This window comes from Paralichthys olivaceus, chromosome 22 (assembly GCF_024713975.1).
Source record: "Paralichthys olivaceus isolate ysfri-2021 chromosome 22, ASM2471397v2, whole genome shotgun sequence".
NCBI classification, from domain to species: Eukaryota; Metazoa; Chordata; class Actinopteri; order Pleuronectiformes; family Paralichthyidae; genus Paralichthys; species Paralichthys olivaceus.
The window spans coordinates 2,242,656-2,264,779 of record NC_091114.1 but is presented as its reverse complement, the minus strand read 5'-3'; the positions used below and the strand labels follow the sequence as shown (position 1 = coordinate 2,264,779).

The following is a 22,124-nucleotide window of genomic DNA, read 5'->3' as shown; positions in this document are numbered from 1 at the left end:
GTACACTTGGATTTCAAGTAAATACTATAGGAACTGTTTATTTGTAGAATTAGTTCAATTAATATTTGTATATACAGTCTCCAGAAGAAATAAGAGGCAGCTATAATAGGCAAATTCAAACAAAATACTTCAAGTACAAGTATCAGGTTAAGTTGACCAGAGTAATTCAGGAAACTATTCAAGTGTAACGTCAAAGTAATAGAATCATCTATAGCTTGCCATTGTGTATTTTCTGTAGTAAACTTTTCAGCATATATGAGTTACATATCTAAATGCAAAGGTCCAACAAAAAGAGCCTACTGATAGATGAATTCATTAACATATAAAATAATAACACCGTGTCCCCAAATGAGTGAGTGACCCAAATATCAATAATTCATAAAGATTCATAAAGATTAAATACAATCCATTTATATTTTTGTGGATAAGTCAGTAAATTCAAAGAAGACGAAATGTTGAACAAAAATATGAATTTATCAGCAGAGCAAAATAAAATGTCTCCTGTATAAATAAACCAACATTTGAAAATTAAATATGTTAGTCAGTAAATCAAATAAACAAAAAAGCAAATAAAACATAATCAAATACAAAATACAAGTGCCTATACCTCTCCTACCCACAGCTATTTTATTTGACAACATGACATTTATTTTGAAAAGAAACACCAGGACAGTCACTGTGGTCAACTTGACAGCACTGTGGCTTGTACTGAGAGGAGTCACTGTTCACAATCATTAGGTTGTATGGGACATATCTGCCAGGTCAGACTCAGACAGCGGGAGACATATACCCTGGAAAGTTTTCTGCACACAGGCGGCAGCAAGAGCAAGTGAGAAGAAACCATGTCGAAATCAATCCGACACAGAGGATTTGGTAGGCTACCTGTATTTACATTCTTATAGCCTATTACAATGGGATCTTCTGAGTGCTCTTTGCACATATGTGTTAAAACCTTATAGGACGTAATTCCACACTTGTCTCAAGCCTTTGATTTATTAGATTTAAAGGGATTGATAATCGAATAACTAATGACAAATCAATTTTGATAAAAACATTTAAAATTGTTTAAAACATTATATGCTGGGCTGAATAATGAAGGGCATAAATAAACTGGGGACTTTATAACATGGTTTATAATATGGTCAGCTATGGTTTAATTTCCATAATGCCCAAAGAAATATCTAAATTATAAATTACACTGAATATCCTAACATTTTAAAGTGGTAAATATATATAAAAATGTATGAAATAACATTACATTAACCCCTAAAGAAATGTCCATTAAAGGTGCAACTTGTTTAATACATTTATGGATTAAGGCCCTTTTAGAATTTATAATAAAGGTTGCCATTCATTGTGTTTGGTCAGTTTTAAGCTCACCCTTGGTGTTAGGGGGTTTTAACCACCAAAAGATGTAAATGATGCAGATAACCTATTATAAATATTTTAATAATCGCCAAGAATTCACTCTGATAACCATTGGGTGTACACCTAAACAATCAAAAGTGCAACTTGCTGGCCCTCTGTATTTTTATAAAATTAAGACTCTCTCTCCTAAGTATTCTAATTCAATCAAAGAGGCTATGCAATATCTCAAGCAAGAGAAGATATTTGTATTTTGTGTCTTTTCTGAAATTTTACTTGGCAGCTATTGTTGACATTTGTAGAATAATACTCCTGTTTCTTCACTGTACTAGTTGTCCAAGATTAATTCTGTGGCACAGGTCTGGTGGGTGTTTTGGGCTGGGTGTATATGTTCTCTTTGTATTAATACTGTATTTGTTATATGAAAATACTTATCAACAGATCTTGATCAAAAATGAATTCACTCTGACAGTGATAGTTACTCCTACATCTGGTAAACTTCAGAGACAGTCTGGGGAGCAGTTGAGGTTTTAGGTTCCTACACAAGGAAACCTCAGTAGCTGGGATGCGGAGGACCTGGTCTACATAGCCAAAGACAGCTGCATCCTTCTAGGCCTGCGAACACCACAAAGCCGTACCAAAATGAGACCGTCTCATCTTCCTATTGCGTCACCAGCTTGTCCCGCCATTACAACCTTCACCTCACAACTTAAATTACGAACAAAAATGTTCTTCATTTGATTTAAAAATGTTTTTTAACATGTGAACCTTTAGCTGTTCGGGTAAGTACTTTTATTAAAAATGAATTCTCCTGACGTTTTCGCCTCACCATCTCTTTGAAAAACAGTTCATCACTGAAGTGAAATGAATCATGGGATATGTTGGACCAGGAAGAATTCAACCAGTGGGGCCTTTGTTGCTCGGGGCTGAAAGGACACATTTGTTGGTCGCATTTGGAGGAGCCTTTGAATTGGGACAGTCTAGTTGCGCCACTGTGATGCAATAGGTTTACGAATGCAGCCGGCAAAGATTGCAGCCCCTAAATTGGGACACAGCTTGTCTCAGTAAGGAGGGAGCAACAAATGCTGCCCTTCACTTCATCCTCACAGGAATTTTGATGACATTTGTTCTGTTTTTAACTCAAGCATTATTATAACGGTTTATGAAGATTCTCAGTCATCCAGGTCATTTTAAATCCAATTTGGATTTCAAGTACTCCTTGGCACTATTGCACATGTTGTTTCTGTTCAACTTTAGTAAAGTATAATGTATAAGACAAAAGAGTGTGGTTAGGTGAGTGACTTAAGCTGTCCTTTGAACGGTTTTTAACTGTGCATAGTTTCTTCACAGATGCTGCAAGCCTGAAGGGAACTCTATCAACACGTGAGGAAAACATCCCAACTGGTAAGTACATACCAGACACTCCAGTTTTTGTTAGTTTACTATCAAAAAAGAGTCTCAGAGACTGAAAAGTAGCAGATGTTATGCAACTCTTGTTTTAGTACCATATGACTAAAATGAAATGATATGCAATGAAATTATATGATAAGCCACCTTAGAAATATGGTATATGCCCCTTATAAAGGATATGTCATTGCAGTTACCACTCCTTTTTGTCGTATAACAATGGTTTACCAGTCTTGTAGGATCATATGCCAGTTCATATGCCGTTGCTGTTAGACTGCCCTTTTGACACCAAATGCATCAGGGCACTTGTGTTCCACTGAAAGAAAAAGTTTCCCTTTGGCAGCTATTAGTGTAAATGATATTGGTAGATCAAGGCTATAAAATGAGACAACATTTTATGAAAGGTCACGGACCTAATTGGGCAGAAATTCGTTTTTGTAATCTGCCCATTAGTTTGATATGTTTTAGGTTCAATAGGAAATTCAAAACAAAGTAGTAGCAAACATAGTTAACATAATACTTGTAAAAACAAGTTAAAGTTTAAGAAATGACCTCAGTGAAAAATCATGTGATAGAATTTAAAGTGGTTTATACCTTGACCCTGTGATGTCCTCTAAAGTCACTCATTAATCTGAATTAGTCACACATGGTCATTATTGACTCAACTTGCTGAATGAGTTTATAGTACAGGTTGCTCACTAGTCTGTCTTTTGTTAGTGGATGAGAGTTGGTCTAAATCAATGGTTGCCAACCCGTCGATCTCGAGAGTCTTTACTGTCGATCCCCGTAACTCTCTGGACTCACTTCGCTGCAGACCAGCTGTGTGTGTCGGTTGTCGGTTGTTGGTAGTTCACATGGCAGTGTGTCCGCTCTTGGTGCCAGAGCTGCTGGTTTATCTACTGCATTTCCTTCAATACAAGTCGGATTATGTTCTTAACTAAATGTCAGAACTCTACGGTATGAAGACCTGCTTCTTCCATCTGTCGATAACAGTCAAAGTCCTTTTAGAATGAATGAATTGATTGAGAAAGTGAAATGCTGGAGTGCTTTTACTTTGAAATGGGTTCAGGAAGTGTTGGAAATATGTATGTTTGTGATATAAACAGATAACCATTGTGTTTCACAACCTGACCTTGGGCACTGTGCTGAGAGAGAAGGGAGTATGTGCGGTACAAAACAGGCCCCCCTCTCCTAATGGAGTACAAAAGTAATATACAATATTTACTTAAAGGTACAGTGTGTAGAAATTAGTGATATCTAGTGTTGAAATTGCATGTTGCAGCTTAACACCCCTCACCTCAACCTCCCCTTCCAAACATGAAAAAAAAACCTGTGGTAAAATTTTTGTAATCCTGCTAACTAACAAATAAACACTTACTTATCGACATAAATGCTAAAACTTATAAATCAATGATAATCTGCAATATTCAAATAAGCCTACATGCATTTAGGTGCAAAATTAAGCAGGACCATTTGGCATTGATTATTTTGCTTTCCATTGTATCCCTCCAAAATAACACAAATGTAAACAGATGTAATCCTCCATCCTCACCTCATCATCCCCTTCCAACCATGAATGGGGAACCTGTGGCAGCCTTCAGTTGTCACTTATTACACACAAGTGAAAACGATAAGATTATTGTGTATTTAATTTCTGTCAATAGAGCCGTTTCACACACTGAACCTTTAAAATACTCAAGAAAATGAAATACTGCCATGCCCTGAATCTTTATTTTGTGTTCAGCTCTGCCTGTGAAGCTCGATGTGGTCAGGGGTCCAGAGCGTCTTCCTGCAAATGAAGAGTTAAAAGAAAGGTTGCAAGGGAAACTGCGCATTCTGCAGGTTGACAGCACCGAGGTCAACACTCTATTCATGGTATAGTCACACACACACACACACACACACACACACACACACACACACACACACACACACACACACACACACACACACACAAAACGTTGTTCTTCCATATTTGTGAGGACACTTATTTAGAATTGCCCTCTGGGGACAAATAAAGTTTTTTGAATTGGCATAACCCTCCTCAGCCTTTTACACTGACCTTGACCATCACAACTAAATGCCTAACCATAATCCTTACCTTAACCCTAACCATTATCTTAAAAGCAATTCCCATTAAACAGCCCACAGAAAGTGACAAAATAACCTCACTTTACCAAAATGTCCTCACTCCATAAGGTCTAGGCTGAAAATGGTCCTCACAAAGATATCTGTTAAAGTACACACACACAAATATCTATATCAGCCACGTTTTTCAAAATGTTTTTTTACATCTCCATGCCAAAGCGTCCAGAGTAGGATTTGCTTTTGGCCAGGGACTACTTTTGCGAAGGGTTAGTAACAGTAAATGAAAAAAACACAACTTTCGAATATATTTTCTTATTTTTAATGATGCAAATACATTTATATTTCAAAGCTTGAATCATTCCCTTAGGTTTCTGTTTTCTATCCTAATAAATATCTTTCATTTTGTGTGGGTGGGTGTAAAAATTATGAGATCTTTATCAAACTTAAAGTCATGTATCAGTATAAACAAAATAAACAGAAACACTGTGAAGCCTGAAACTTATTCTGCTTATATAAGAATATTATCTACTTTAATGTGTTCCAGAGTGCATTCATATATAATGATAAACACAAAGAAAGCAGACGCAACTGTGCGTGCCCATGTGTGTTAGGAAGTGTGAGAGAGAGAGGACATTAGTGGGTGGTGTGGGCTTGGCAGCTCATTCCCAGTGTCTCAAGCCTGGTCTGTTTTGAGAAATTTTAAAGTTTAAAAACTAGTTGCACACAATTAATTTGTAGCAAAAGAGAGAAGGCTAAAATTAACTAAAATGAGTGCCCTCTCAGCCAAGAAAGGATAGTCTTTTCTTACATGTAGCTAATAAGTTAGACAGGGAAAGGGCCTCCAAATTCAGTTTTAAAATCCCATTTGTCATCTCAATCAGCTCCTCCTGTAACTGAAAGTCAAGACTGGAATTAAACCAGGGGCAAAGGGTCCCTAACCCAGTTTAATGGCATGTTCAAGATCAAGGAAATAATTTATGAGATATCCTAGGAGGTACTGAAGATGGGGTCCACATCAAATCCATAAGACAACTTCCAGAGGTATCAGAGGTTTCTCCCTGTTAATGAGGGAGTTATTTCTCTCCACAGTCACCAAAGTGCTGCTCATTGTGGGAACTGTTGGGTTTCTCTATATTAATAAGATTCAAAGGTCTTGAGCTTCTATGTAAAGTGCCTTGAGATAATGTATATTATGATTTGGAACTATACAAATAAAATTGAATTGAATTGAACTGCAGCTACTGGTGAAGCAATCTTGGAGCCCATCTACTATCATCTGATGAGGAATTACTGTCAGATGCCAACGGCCAATGTTTTGGGGCTTCTGGTGTACACAGCATATATCCGGGTCAAGACATTGGCCATACACGGTACACTGTTTACAGTCCAATGAATCTACACAAGTTGAAGGCTTTCAAAAACAGCGATAATTGTTTTACGCCAAGATGACATTTTGGCTAATGGTTAATGTGCTTCTTTGGCTCTCCACAAGGACTGTTTGTCTGGGGGCCACCAAAACCTGTTCAAACATGACAGGTCAAAGTAGGAGCGGAAACTAGAAGGATTCTGACTCTGTATATTCACATGATGAGTAGACCAGCAACCCCTCAAATCATGTTTACGGTTTAGTTTTGCATATCAATATACTAGAAAAACAAATTACAGTTACTTTCAACTATATAACTTAAAGAAAGAAAAAAAGCCTTGAACTCACCTTGACCTCTATGAAAGACTTACCAGAAAAAAAAATAAAAATAAAAAATAGGTGAGGCTGAATCTAGCTTTTTCCTCATGTCCATTATATGATAATATTTAACTACTTATTATTATTCCTCAACTGTTTTCAAGTAATTTTGTGAAATAATCCAAATTCCAGGTCTTCAGCAAAAGCTGATGACGGCCCTAGCTCCTCGATGTTAGATGGATTTTGTCAGTCATGTACAGACTACTTGAATAAATTGGGCCCTTCGAATATAAATTGGTTGTTTAGACAAACACAGTAACATCCCATCCACCAGATCCAGACCACTTTGTAAAAGGTTTTGGAGTATGCAATGTACAAATAGATTTGAACCTGCTGTAAACCAATACAACCAACCAATAACAGCTAGTGCTCATTTTTATTTAAAGTAAGACCCAAATTTGACAAGTCCATCTGAATGAGTTTAGCAGGTGAGCCGGGGCAGGTAGATTTTAAACAGCTTGGAGGTTAGAGTTGACCATCGTCCTGAATCAGAACACTGGGGCACAATCCGGGAACATATGAAAATAATCAAAGCAATTCCAATAGGATCTTTGAACTTTCAGTGCTCGGGCCTAATAACTACCAATTGCTTTCAAGTCACAAATGTACAAGAAGGGTTAGCAGTTTTTTTTCACTGAGTAAAGCTTCCTAGGCATTAGATACACTTTCTGTATAAAATTGCAATTGCAGGGTTTCTGGATGCTCATCATATGTTAACCCAAACGCTGGCCTCAGAACTGGGACATCTGTACTTGACAGAGCATCTAATGCCAGGGGTCCATAAGAGAGTTGTGACATGAATCAGTAAAGTTTGGAAACAAAGACACTTCTAACTCTATGGTGCACAGTACTTTATGAAGTGGATGTGGTTTGATACATAAAACAAAATCATAATAATTTGACTAATGATTGCTAAATGTTTCCTCAACACGGTTGTCATGCAGTTACAAAATCATACATGTCTCTTTTCTCTCTGCGTATACAGGAGTTGTCTGCTCATGTCATCTCCATCAATAGCAAAGAAAATGTTATATTGGTAAGATTCCAAACATTTGAAGAGATCTGGAAGTTCACCACATATTATACAACAGGTATGTTTGGAATAAAAAAAGATTTTGTAAATGACACCTTTTGCAGTATTTTGTTGTTGTACTTTTGCAGTACTGCAAACGTGCAAATGTAATTACAAATGATAATTATCACATCGTAATAAAGCTGTATGCAATTCTTGTTTCATAGACAAATATGAACATCACTATTCTGCTGATTCTTCATCATCCAGGTTTCCTTGGTCAGTGTATGGAGACCTTGTTGTTAGATGAGGAGTTCTGGCTCAGTTCTTTGGAGGAGGACGTTGCTATTGCGGTTTCCATTCAGGAGGAAACACTTCAACTAATCTACAAAGGCATCCTCATGCAAGATGGTAGGTGTTGAATCTAGTGAGTGTTCTAAACGATACTTTTGCAACATTAAAAATAGAGGTTATGTAAAATCTGGTGTAAACTGTGAGAAACAACATCAACATAATTATTAGTCATTTGCTATTGTTCTTAAATTGTTAAAGTTAAATTAGCCATTAGCAAATAAAATGAAAAATCCTCTTTGTTGTTTGTGTCTTTTTAGGTTTTAACAAAACTTCTAATTCACACACTAACTCTCCGTCCTTAGGTTCGTTGTTCGCTATTTGTTGTGCCGACCAAATATTTGATAGCTCGACATCTGGAAGAGACCTGTACCTGGAGCAGGGAGACATAGCTCACTTTGAGCCTCCCTTCTTGGAGTCAGGTTGGACTGTTCTCTGCCTATCTGATGGAGCCCGGGGCACTGCACCCACACCCAATCTGGAGCCAGTTATTCCTTTTCATCAGTGAGTGACCTCTAAATGCTGTGTCTAAAGTCTTATATACCTAATTCCTTTTACTATTCTGGAATCATAGAGTAGTCGATAGGAGGTATTCTATCTTTGGGATCTTATGATCCCATCTCTTCACAGATGGTTTCTTAAATCCTGTGCTGAGAGCATTTTAGTTGGAGATGGGAAACCTGCCTGTGACTTCCCTCTGCAGTTTGGTAAGTGCAGTAAAATCTATTGAGAATATAGATTGACCACTATGTGTCTGCAAGCTCGAAACAAGGTTTTACAATTTTGCAAATATAAAAATATGCAAATATATATATATATATAAAAATGTAAATTAAATCTTATTACACTAGAAAAAACACAATAGTGGATTATTTTACACAAGCATGTCAGGAGTGCTGTCCACTGTGTGTGGATTCTGTTCTTAAATAAGAACAAATCCCAAACAACAAACCATTGGTCAATCTTTGTAAAAACTGCGTAAAAGGGTTTTAAAAAGAAATTCTTTCTTAAGAACAGTTGGTGAATGAGGCCTATTGTTGCTTCCAGAATAGTTTTTGCCAAAGTATGGTTGATTAAAATAGGAAAATCACAGTGCATACATGTAAAGCTTACTGTATCTGTGAGAGGCAGAAATATGAAAAGCTGTGTTGTTCATGGTGCATGGTGATAATTTCATATGGTGTGCCATTGACTTTGATTAGTTCAATAATTATTTTACTTGCGCAAAATCCTATATAAATTACCTTTTTTGTACTAAATGGTAAAGGGTCTGTGTTTCTATAGCGATTTTGTAGTCCAGATGACCACTCAAAGCACTTTACAGTACAGTTTTACATTCACACACATCACTTTTCTCCATGAGAAGGGGCAGTTTGGGGTTCAGTATCTTGCCCAAGGACACTTTGGCATTCAGAATGGGGAAGACTGAGATCGAGCCACGACCTGTCAAATCATTCTGTTCACTCTCCTCCATTTAGCCAGAGGAACCTGTCTGGCCACAGTGGAGTATCATGCTGAAGGCCCAGATGAGCTGAGCATGGCACCAGGTGATCACATCATCATTGTGGGACTCCTGGTGTCTTGTTTCGACTGGTTCACAGGAAGGAAGGAGGCGACGGGAGAAGTGGGTCTGGTCAAGACAAACCTAGTCAAACCATTCACTGGCATTCATGAGTAAGTGCATTGCCACTGTAATATTGTTATTGCTATTTCCTATCAAAATTATTTTATAATAGATTAATAAAACTGTATGTTTTTCTATTCCCTTTCACCATTGCAGCTCAGCAAATGTAGTTTTGGAGGAAGAGGAAATGATGTTCTACAGTCTGCAAGAGGCCAAAGTAATAGAGGAAGCAATTGCTTTATTGAAGAAGAAATCTCAAAATGACACCGGTCATAACTATAAACTGGGTAAGACTGCAAAAGGAATTGCAGGGCAAACCGATTTCTACAGATTTTCCATCAATGTTTTTTTCTGTTTCTACCACAGATACAGGTTTAATGTACTTGATAGTTAGCACACCTTCTTTTCAGCTGATTCAATTTCATATTTTCAGGAACAAAACATGTACATAATGTGACTTGCTGCACCAATACTTTTTATATTCTGCTATTTTTTTATTGCCTTTTTAACTGTCACACCTATTGGCAGGACAACATCGTAAAGAAAAGTGTAATAAAGCTCGTAGAAAGCTTAAAGCAGCAATTACATGGCATTCTATTTAAATTGCTACTAAATTTTATCCAAAAGAAAACTGTCTCAATACTGCTGTCAAGATTCATTAAAGTGTCGATAATCACAATATGAATAAAACTGGACTTATAAAAAGCATTAGAGCAAGTGGAGCATTTGCCTTTCAATTATTTAAGAGGAGAAAAGTTATGGTTTTGCTACTTCACTTTTTGTCTTTTTTTTAAATAAACTTAACATTGTAAAAATGTTTTACACCCTACACTTTCAAAACAATATCATACACGGCCCAAACTATTATTTTTACCGTGCAAAACAAAAGGAATATATCCTTACTCAGTTCCAATTTCAGTTGCACTTTATTTTCCAGTGCGCTAATAGGATGCATGATAGATATTTTTATTATTCATAATGACCTAATTTCTCTAAACATCACAGGTACTGCATTCCAAAAAGAAAAAAAAAATGTTCATACAATTGTATCCTGTTGTAAATGTATTGTTTTTAGAACACATATCAAGAATATCAATATCAAATCAGCAAAATTTACTAAGATGTATTGTATGGCATTATAGTGAATCCCACCCTTACCCTGAGCAACCTTTTCATAATATAATTTGCTACTGTGGGAAACTGGAATATTTCCACCGATGTATCTTCCCAATAATTTCCCCACTGAAATTATAGTTGCTGACTTCAAGTGTAGGTGAGGAAGGAAAAAAAGCTGTGCAATGTGCACGCATGAATTTATTTTTTATTTAAACTAAATTGTTGAGATATTCATAAGCTTTAATCACCTGTTTTTGAGGTTTTGGGAAGATATCTCATGTACCTTTTGTACTTTTTGTTGTTCAATCTCAGATATTGTCCATTGCCAAGACTCTGAAAATAAACCATCATGTAAGTATTACTATCTAATGTCACAACAATTTCTTTATTATATTTTATCAAAGTATCTTTCCTCCTTATTTTAGCATTGCTTTTTCCTTCAACCTTTGCAGTCAACTCTTCATGTCAAGTTGATACTCAGACTGACCTGAAGAGAAATATGCAGAGGATTCTGGATCAAGGAAAAGACTCATCAGATTTCATTGTGACCATGGACAGGACTTTAGAGGATTCAGTCGTGCCTACACAGGCAAAAGACCCAAGCCCACCCTGTTTCACTGTTTACCCAACTGTGGAGGGAAACACTGAGAACTTCATCCCGCTCTTCTCTTTTTTGGAGGGACAAGATTGCAAAGTAGAGTTTGGTGCCCTGTATGGACTGAGTTCAGAACTCCTCGCTTCCACTGCCTTCTCCGGTCACTCTGACGAGGAAGAGCTGATTTCCTTTCTGGGTGTTGCCAGGGAAGCAGCCAGGAAAAAGCGACTCTTTTGGTCACAGACTCGTTTGTGCTTCCTGTTAGGTAAGCTCTGTGCTGGGAGGTCAAAGTTCAGCCAGGCGCGGGTTTACTTTGAGGAGGCCCTCAGTGTGCCACAAGAAGGCTTCAGGGACCTTAAACTGTTGGGTAGCATCTACTCTAACCTGGCTACCATATATAATTTGCAGAAAAATACTGAAAGTTTCTTTTCTGTGATGGAGCGACTTGCTGCCTTGCAATTAGGAATCCCTGGCTGCCTGGACAGCTTAGAGGACAACTCTGTTCTTAAATACATCCTCAAGAAAGCTGTTCTCTCTCACAACAAAATGGCGGAGGCCTGGGCTTGTTATCTTTTGGCAAAGTACCACTGGACTGAGAAAGCTGGAAGGGCTGAAGTTGTTCCATTTCTTGAGAGACTTCTTGTTCTCTCTACTGAAGCTCAAAGACCATGGACATTTTCAGTCAGTAATGGATACTTGACCTTGGCAAGGCTGTACAGTGAACTCTGCCTTCTCCACCTCAGTGTCAGTTCAGCCAGGAGAGCTTCTCTTCAGCCATCTGCCAAATTGAGTGACTGTCTTAACAGCATGGTGCTGGTCCTGGATAATCTCAACAAAATGTATGGGATCACAGAACAGGAAGCCTCCATCCTACCTGAAGTGGCTCCATTTTTACACAAAGCCCTCTCTCTAATCAAAACCCAAGGTGGAGGAAGGAACCAATACCACGTTTTGAGCCATCAACTTACTATTTCTCTTTGCCAACTTTTTTACAAGCACAAAATGGTTGAATGCGCAATCCACCAAATGTGCATTCTCATAAACAACACTCCACCTTTACAAAATCTTCCCATCTCTGTGTCAGAGAGAAACGGTGCCCTTATCTGGCTGGCATGGCTTCACATTGACAACAGCCAGCCCAATTTTGCATTGGATATACTAGACTCCATCCTGTCTTCCATACCAGAACACTGCACAACTCCTCAGGAAGGTCAGTTTCTATGGTTATATGCACTTATTTAGAGGAACTTTAAAAATTCAGACTCAATTATTTAATCCATTCATGATAGACCTGAGGTAAGGTAGACAAATGACAACATTAGAGTCAAAGAGGCGCAAAGTAAAACTCAGCACTTGTTCACAGTTATCATCAATTATGGAGCTACTGCTGCCATGATCTGAACAATAAAGTACATAGTAAACATTTAGGAGGAACAGTTTGTCCCTCTGTCCGAACCTGGAAACATAATTGTGCTTATACTGCACTCAGCTGTTGATCCCCCACAAATAGTTCTATCATGAAACCCCTTACACCACAAATTGTTGTTTTGCATATCTGTCTGTGTATTGAATAATTACACAACATACATATTAATGAGATGTTGGTAAGTGTATTCATGAATTTTGCAAAGAGCCAGGCTAGCTGTTTACCCTTCTCTTTATCTCTATGCTAAGCTACACTAAATGTCCTGACTACATCTCTTTGTTCTATAAGATTGGTATAAATCCATTGATTTATTTCCTGTAAATAAATGTAATTTTATCATATTATACTATATATATATTTCCTAAAATGGCTCCTTTGTAATATAAACATATGTTGTTAAAAAAAAACTGTATCCCCACCAAGTATATTTTAATATTTTACCATTAAGTATAATATATTTTTTTAATTGCAAATAAAGGTGTAGTCCAAAACATGCGTGGTGTGGCACTTCGATGTATGGGAGACCTCCAGAGGGCAGCAGAGAGCTACCAGGCTGCAGCTGACATCTGCCAAGAGTATGAGGACCTTTCAAACTGGGCTGTAACTCAGGCAAACCTTGGTAAGATTGCATAGGCTTTATGACAGATGGTTCTTTTGAAGGTGTTCAGTTGTGTGAGACGACTCTGTCCTTCATCCTCATAAAGGGCTGCTGTGTCTGAAGGCTGGAGCTAAAAGACTTGCACAGAGGTACTTGATTGAGGCTGTGCAGCTCTTCTCGGGGCTGGATACAGAAGGTCATGAAACAAACTTCATCACAGTCCTGCTTGAGCTGGGGCATCTCTATTTGAAGCAGCAGCAGATACAGTATGGGAAAGGATGCTTTGAGTGGGCTCTGTTGTTGGCAATCCAAGCTAACCTGTTAGATTGTAAGTGAGTAAGTCACACAGCCCCTCACAGATATTCAGTTTTTTCATTTTGGGATATTTATAAATGATTTTGTTCTTTTCACTGATCTGAAATTAACTCTTGCTTATTGTCAGGTCAGCTCACTGCAACTAGACAATTGTGTCATCTTTATGGGTGTGAGAGTCCAGACCAGGCACAGTTTATCATCTACAGTGAGCACCAGGTCCAGCTGCTGAGACACACAGGAGACAGACAACAGGAGGGAGATGCACTAGAGGCCATCAGCCAGCTCTACCTCACTCTGGGCACAGAAAGGTGTGTATTGCATTACATTCTTTCTTCTTTTCAGACACAGGTTTTTCAATAAAACAGTAAAATCCTTGAAAATGAAATCACCTTAGCCATTAGTTTTAAGATATTAATGATTTACTTATGTTACAGTTAAGAGCAATATGGCACATTTTCAAATATCAATGTTTTCAGGGCGTACCAGTCAGCTCTTGACTATACCAAGAGCAGTCTGGGTATTTTCATCGACCTGGGTTGCAGGGAGAAAGAGGCAAATGGCTGGTTGGAGGCTGGGAAGATATACCACTTGCTGGGCCAGACTGAACTGGTGGACCTTTATGTTCAGGTTTGAGAACAGCTGATTAGACATCACAGCTCTTATTTCTATGTCTTTATCCATGCAACACAATATATGAAACTTTTTTAAACTCAACTATGAAGTTTGATGAATCAAAGTACTGTAAATTCTCAAACAGGGATCCAAATAGTACTTCTGCTAAAAACACATTGAAAATGTTTGTGCCTCTGCCTCTGCGACAGCCCTGGTAAGAGGCTTTATGTGTTTGGGTTCTCTGTCCCAACATTTTTTGTGCAATTTGTACTGCAAGTTGTCTGTCTTAACAATCACTCAAAGCTCTTTACAATGCAAATCACATTTCTTCATTCACACACACAGCACTTCTATATGCTGCGTTTTCTATCACACTCTGACGGAACAGCCATTTGGGGTAATTTAGGATTCAGCGTCTTGACCAAGGACACTTCAGCAAAGCAGTAGATTGGAGAACGCAGGGATTGAATCACTGACTTTGTGGTTAGTGGAAAACCCTATGCTACACCTGCCCAAGTCCTATTCTTGTAGCTGCAATATATCATGAACACTTCAAGAAAATGTCTACAAATATGGCTTAAAGATTCACTTAGACTCAATGATGAACTGATTATTATATTCAACTCTTCAAGTCTTTCCTGCAAGTGTTCAGGTTGTCCCTTCATACAGGCTTACAAGGGCTTAGGTTGTCCTTCTGTGCATCCATATGTATGTACCTTCTATCTTGTGAATAGCTCAGGAATTTAATTAGTGCTGGTACAAATGTTTAATTGGACTGAAAGATGTATGTTTGATGTGAACATTAACTCAAGCTCCTAACTTGTATCTGCAACTTGCAGGATTTTATGCACTGCACTGCTGCCACATATACACACATTTACAATTCAATTACATATTGACATATACACATTGTTTTAATATTTACAGATGCTCTACCACAGTATTGATATAAAAGTTCATGGACAGTAGCAACTGACCTAACAAATGAGACACAGGGGAGACATATAAGCTGGCAGTTCAGACCATTTGGTAGGGGGAAACAAAATAGACAACCTTGCATGCTGATGCAGCACTTGGTTTTGTCCATTTTACTGTGCCTCTTTATTAATCCAGGCTCAACATTCAGCCACCTCTATTGGCCAAACCAGGAGAGGGGGCTGATGCGGCAGACACAGTAACTCAAAGTCAAAGAAATCTGAAATATTGTACGCCTCATTCAGAATACAAAGTCTTGTCAAAAGTGTAGAAAGTTAAAACAAATTGATAATTTTGTCAGTCAGTGCCATTCATGTGTGCTTTGAAATTCCAACTATTATACCAGACAGATTGATTATTTAAGACTGAGTTTAATATCTGGGCTACACTTGCTGTGGAACGGCTGCGAAACAGCTTTTTTTTCATTTTGTCACAACGGATTAGAGCGGCCACACTGCCTACGCGTCAGCTGTGCTTCAGCTTGAGACTGTAATCTTTCATCACAGTCTCAATGTTTATCTGTCTATATCTGAAGCACTTCCTGTAGCCGTTTCAAAGTAAAATCTCTGAATATCTTATATAACTGAAACCATTCATTTATTTTAACAAGACTTTGATTGTTATCTAAACACCGGGAGATGCACGGTTAATACCATTTTGTCCTGGCATTTAGTTCAGTACCCATAACCTGACTTTTGAGGAAATACACTAGTCATACCAGCAGCTCTGCTGAGGAACTGCAGCAGACACGTTGCCAGTGTGAACAATAGACAACTGTGTCATGCAGCAGAAGTGCAGCTGTTTCCTGGTGTAACTGCAGCCAGTGTAGCCCGGGCGTTACATTTGTCTAAAAGCATTTGTTTGACAGGTAGCTCAGGATGTCGGCCTGAGAACAGGAGACACCACTTTCATCCTCCAGCTTCTGGAAGCTGCAGGAGACATTTTCTTCAACAGCTGCCACAGCAGGAATAAGGCTATCACCTTCTACAGGGTATGTTCTGAATAAAACAGCTGGTGAAATATGATTTTTGAAAACTTATTTATCCATTATCCAACCCAAGGCCATCATCCAACAAATACCCATGATATAGATAACATAAATGTCAGTCTTGCCTTGTAGTATCTTTGTAATGAACTTTAGAATTCTCCCACTCAGCTCAAATGAACCAAAACATCAAAAGTAAAACTTAATATAATATTTTTTTTAATGTTCTGCATATTTGTATGTAATCCATAGGACCATGCTCTGCCCATCGCGGTGAAGAGCAGCAGTGTTCGTGCCAGGCTGAGATTGTGTAATAAACTGACTGAAGTGATGCTCACTCTAAAGCTGTATGGGGAAGCTGTTGAATTTGCTCAGACTGCACTGGACATCAGTATCACTCTGGGTATGAAAAAACTCCAACACAAAAATAAAACATTTATTTTGGTTTAGGAATTCAATTCAGTAAGATTAGATGTAGTCCCTATAAAAATGATGTGCAGTGCATTGTCATTTGAAATATTGGATAAATAATATCATGTATGTAATGCATTTACAATGCATTGTAGAATTGATCAGTTACAATTATTATCTATAGTAATTAAAGAACTAGGTTACTGCTGGGTTATGTGTTGCCATCACTAATTGCATGTCACAACATTGCCCTGATAAGAGACATTTAAAAGTTGCTAGTCCTGGATTACAGCAACTTCCTTTAATAATCAGAATATAATATAATATAATATAATAATAGACAGACTTTTCAGTCACTCAGTTGCTCATTACATTTATAACAAGAAGAATGTTTTAAATCCAAATTCACAGGATTGTAGGCAACCTTCTGAGAAACATTTAAGATGGAAAGAAATATGTGGTGCAAAGAGGCTCAACACTGCCAGTGGTAGTTGGAAGCTATGTTACAGGAATATCGAATCAAATATTTAGTCAGCACTGAGCACATTGCCAATAAGCAGCTGATCATGTTAATGTTAGTAAATCATGTTTTGCAGCCAATTGTCATTTTTTCCTTTCCTATAGGTCGCTAAGTCATTTTCCTACCATCCACAACTTACCTGCAACAAATTATATAAGCCACTTAATAAATAATTACAATAACTTACAAGATTTAAGTAGTCAATAACTTACTCACATGTCTCTGTTCGAGTAGTATCAGCATAGCTGAATATATTGTCCGTATGGTCTCTTGAGACTTGAGAATGAGAGACACAAGGGATGGACTTCTGGTCTGACTGCTGGATAAAGTCGGACAAAATTTCAAACCAGCATGCATTGTGTTAGAAGCAGCATGCACTATGTTAAGTCAGCCCTGTGCAGCTCCACATAAAGTTGAACGCACCCACATTCCTAACAACTCAAGTCTCAGGAGACTTAGAGTGAGTATCCAAGTCTTGTTTAAAGGTCCAGTGTGTAAGATTTAGGTGAAAGGGAACAATTGGCTGAAATTTTGTGTAAAATAATTCTCATGATGTTTTCACTTGTCCATTTCATCTAAATTGTATGAATTGTAGTTTTCTTTACCCCAGAAAAGGCCCTTTATATTAAAATACTTTATATTTAAATCCAGGGGACCCTCTCTACAGAGGCCACCATGTTTTTTACAGTAGTCCAGACTGGACAAACTAAACACCTTTTGAGTTTTTATGACAACTGAAGGTTACAACGGGTTCTTTTTCATGTTTGGAAGGAGAGCATGAGGTGAGGGGTGTTCAGCTGCAACTTGCAATTTCAGCACTAGATATCACTAAATTCTACACACTGTACCTTTAAGTAAGATGGGTTGTAAATGGTTTGTATTTATATAATGCTTTTCTAGTCTTAATGACCACTCATAGCATCACACTAAATTTTGCCATTCATCCATTCACACACACATTCATACAATGCATCTATTAGCAGCACTTTTTTTGTTCTGTGTTCTATTCTTTCCTCTATGAAGGGCAATTCAGGGTTCAGCATGTTGAAGTAATGGGATATGACTGAATAACTCTCTTCTTCTACATTTGTGTTGGATTTACAGGTGAGCGTCTGAATGAGCGAGTGGCCTACCACCGCCTGGCCTCTCTCTACCACTGCCTGGAGCAGTATGAACTAGCTGAACACTATTACCTGAAGACTCTGACCCATTGTCCAACACCTTTGCAGTTTGATGAGGAAACACTGTACTATGTCAGGGTCTACCAGACACTAGGGGACATCATGTTCTATGACCTGAAGGTAAGGGATTAAAATATATGGTACAATTTTTTCTATATTTCAAATCACTGACACTAAACATGAGTCTGGAATTTACCCCTTCTACTCAATGTTATGTGAAATAAAGTTTAAGATATCTTATCTACATTTGTTGAAAACAGTATTGAGCCCTTTTGTGTTCCATTTTGTGACCTAAAATATGACTTTTCTGTTATTTTGACACAGATTTAACACCAATTGTAGTATCTCAAACATTGTTCCTGGTCCCCGAAAGGTAGTTCCGCTGGGGTTTGTATTTTCAGAAGGCCCAGGAACCACCAGGGAGCTTTTAGTGCAGTACTTAACATTGCTGACTCATTGAACACAAACTTTGCAGCTAGTACAATATGTGCACTGCTACAACATGTGAGGTGAAATGTACTACCAGGAACCAAGCCCGGCCCATTTATTATTTGAAAACTGGCACCTGCTAATAGATGCAATGTATGCATGTGTGTGTGAATGGGTGAATGGCAAACTGTACTGTAAAGCACTTTGAGTGGTCCTCAAGACTTGAAAAGTGCTGTATATATAGACCATTTACCATTAACCCACACAAGATAATTGCTGTAAATGAGCCTGAACCCTACCCTCTCTTACCACAAAGCTTGTACCAGGACGCATGCAAATTGATAAATGTAAGTCTGACCCAGCAAGGAAACCCAATCTGTACTGACAAAACCGCTGATTACTATAAATTGTAACACTTTGCATCTTATCTTTTGTAGTCTTCTGGTCTGTACCTGGCCCTGATTTTAAGTCACTCTGCTGACATTTCACACTAACTCATTTTATGTGCTGTACTCGCCTTGCTATTTTTGTTCCTTTTTTGAAGATAATACCTGTTGACAGCATATTGTCATTTCTGGGAGTGAGTTCTAGTGGGTGAGATACAATCTTTTAGTCCTGCCTGCCTGTGTAGTGTAGACTCTTTCCATCACCTGACAGACAAGACAACAGATATGAAGAAATTAGAAACGCATATGATGGATTGAGACTTTTTCAAAAGTGACAGTAACATTATTAATTTTATAGGATAATTGCCATGTGAAAACGTATCTGTTTTCATTACCATCTTCAAAAGAGTGTCCCTTGTCCTTGAGGTGTAAGTGAACTGCTAAGTCACCTGTGCTGTGCCACCTGTTTGTGTAGTGGTTGTGTTGTTTCCCCAATGTATAGGTCTGAGCAATCGTCATTGCATCGGACTGCTTGAACCACTGGTACAAATGGCCAAATTCTTTAGCAGCATACAACTGTAACAAACTAAAATTAAAATAGGCTAACTAGAAAATGTATAGGCTAGCTAAAATAAAATAGGCAACTTCTGTATGAATGTGGTTATTACCAGAATACTAAGTTAAGTATCCCCTGTTTAATTTGTAAATAAAATTATTAATATCTTGACCGAATTGCATCTTTTATCTCCTGTACATTTTGGTGTCATCTCTATAGGACCCATTTGATGCTGCAGGCTACTACCACTTGGCTCTGGCTGCAGCCATGGACCTTGGCGACAAGCGGGCTCAGCTGAAGCTTTGCACACAGCTCGCCACCATCTACCACAATTTCCTCACAGACCGGGAGCTGTCTCTCTTCTTTTACCAGAGGGCAAGAGGATTTGCTGCAGAGCTGAATGTGAGAAGGATTGACATTTCACCAGATAAGCATTTTAACAGTATCTCACAGTACAAGACCACATGAGAAGATAAGAAGTAAAAATAACATTTTGCTAGATACATGACACACAAGAAGTTAAAGCTCAGGTTAATGGCTGGATGGTGATTTTTGAAAAGTTTATTTGGAGTGTAATTTTTAAAACCCTCCATGGAGATGATGATGATGAGGTTGGCTAAGTTGTCCACTTTAATTGCTGACTGCATTGTACTGTATGCATATATAATACTGACAACTGTAAATTGTAAAATTGTGTCTGCATTCATTAAATTGGTTAAGATCATAGTAGTTGTTTTGATAGTGCTAATGAGGATAGCATTTAGTTTAGTTCCAATTGTCAGAGGTTTCATTTTAAGCACAATTGAAAAACGCAGAGACTTCTATGCTGTTTTGGTAACTGTCTGAAAACCACATCATCTTCCCTGAGTCCTTACACACATTTACACTCATGTTATTTTGATTTAGCTGTAAAAAAAAAAAAAGCTCTTGCAATTATCTCTGACAATGGGTCTTTACATCATGCAAACAGATTTAACACCAGAAGAGGCTTCTCATCACCTGACTGGGATGAGCTATTTTGTGTGATAATAACAATGCTTCAATCAATGTCTTAATGCACTGAAGGATGTTCTTGAATTTTAACATTGTGATGTAACGCCCTGTTTTAAAATAATCTAAGACTTAAAGGTACGGTGTGTAGAATTTTGTGATATCTAGTGCTGAAATTGCATGTTGCAGCTGAACACCCCTCACCTCACCCTCTCCTTCAAAACAGGAAAAAGAACCTGTGGCAGCCTTTAATTGTCATAAAAAATCAAAAGGTGTTTAGTTTGCCCGGTCTGGACTAATGTAAAAAAACATGGCGGCCTCCGTAGAGAGGGTCCCCTCGATGTAAATTTTAAGTATTTAAATATAAAGGGCTTTTTCTGGGGTAAAGTAAACTACAATTCATACAATTTAGGTAAAACGGACTCGTGAAAACATCATGAAGATTTACCTGCAGGTAAAATCCAGAGAATTGGCTATGGAGTTTATAGGCAGTTTGCCTTTCACACATGCACAACAGCATCAAATCCTCTGCAGTATTCAGACAAGAGGTGGAGCAGAGGCAGGAAGTGACGTATTAAGTCAGCTACAGAGATCACATGATCAGGGTCCCAGCACCCCGACACCGGTGACAGCTCTTCAGAGAGAGAGGAGAGAGAGACCAGGAGCAACAAACCATCAGGTTTCAGCACTAGTTGTTATAATGAAAACAACAAGAGTGATTATTATGGATGTCAGGGTGTTATTAATGATAGCAGCAACTATTCATATAATAATAATAATAATAGTTGTTGTCTGCATCCTGCAGCTCTGGAGTCAGAGATACCTGCAAAAGAGAAAGAGACAGACAGAGAGAGAGACTATAGGAGGGAAAAAGAAAAGTTAGTGACATGTAGTAAAATAAATAGATAAATGTGGTAGCATAGAGACAAAAAGAAGGGCAGAAGTGCTCAGTGCATGATGGGAGTTCCCCCATCAGTCTAGACCTATAGCAGCATGACTAAAGGATGGTTCAGGACTCACCTGATCCAGCCCTTACTATGGGCCTTATTGAAAAACGTTTTAAGACTAACTAAGTTAGATGTAGAGATGGTGTCTGCCTCTCTTGTCATCTTCGTCATCTTCTTTGTGTGTGTTTTTTTACCCAGCGATATTGTATCTTATAATATTATATTCCAATATTAAAACTGATTTAATATAACTATTGAGTATTAAATACATTTACAAAGGTACGTGAAATCCATTCTTACTTCTCCTCTTGTGGGCAAACGGAACATCTCACCTGAGACATGACCTCCTGGCCAAGGCTGCAGTCATTACGCAATGACAAAAGGGCACAATGGCACACATCCCGTCAAGATGCAAGGTTGCTCTGACACATCCAGATGCAGGGGGCGCCATGATAAAGTACTGACTGTGCTCACAGACATTCTAGAGCAGA

The 22,124-nt window shown here is 38.1% G+C and overlaps 1 protein-coding gene across 1 annotated transcript; it reads left to right on the top strand.

Annotated features, from left to right (window-relative positions):
• Positions 1-728: 728 nt before the first annotated feature.
• Positions 729-21,915, top strand: LOC109637624 (SH3 domain and tetratricopeptide repeat-containing protein 1). Its single transcript, XM_069518954.1, has 19 exons — positions 729-873; positions 2,716-2,769; positions 4,517-4,647; positions 7,590-7,695; positions 7,887-8,027; positions 8,273-8,471; positions 8,598-8,674; positions 9,446-9,641; positions 9,748-9,878; positions 11,020-11,058; positions 11,160-12,512; positions 13,207-13,347; positions 13,433-13,654; positions 13,769-13,949; positions 14,118-14,268; positions 16,097-16,219; positions 16,466-16,616; positions 18,249-18,445; positions 19,916-21,915. The coding sequence occupies exons 1-19, from the start codon at positions 843-845 to the stop codon at positions 20,162-20,164; spliced, it is 3,873 nt and encodes a 1,290-aa protein (XP_069375055.1). The 5' UTR covers positions 729-842; the 3' UTR covers positions 20,165-21,915.
• Positions 21,916-22,124: the final 209 nt, after the last annotated feature.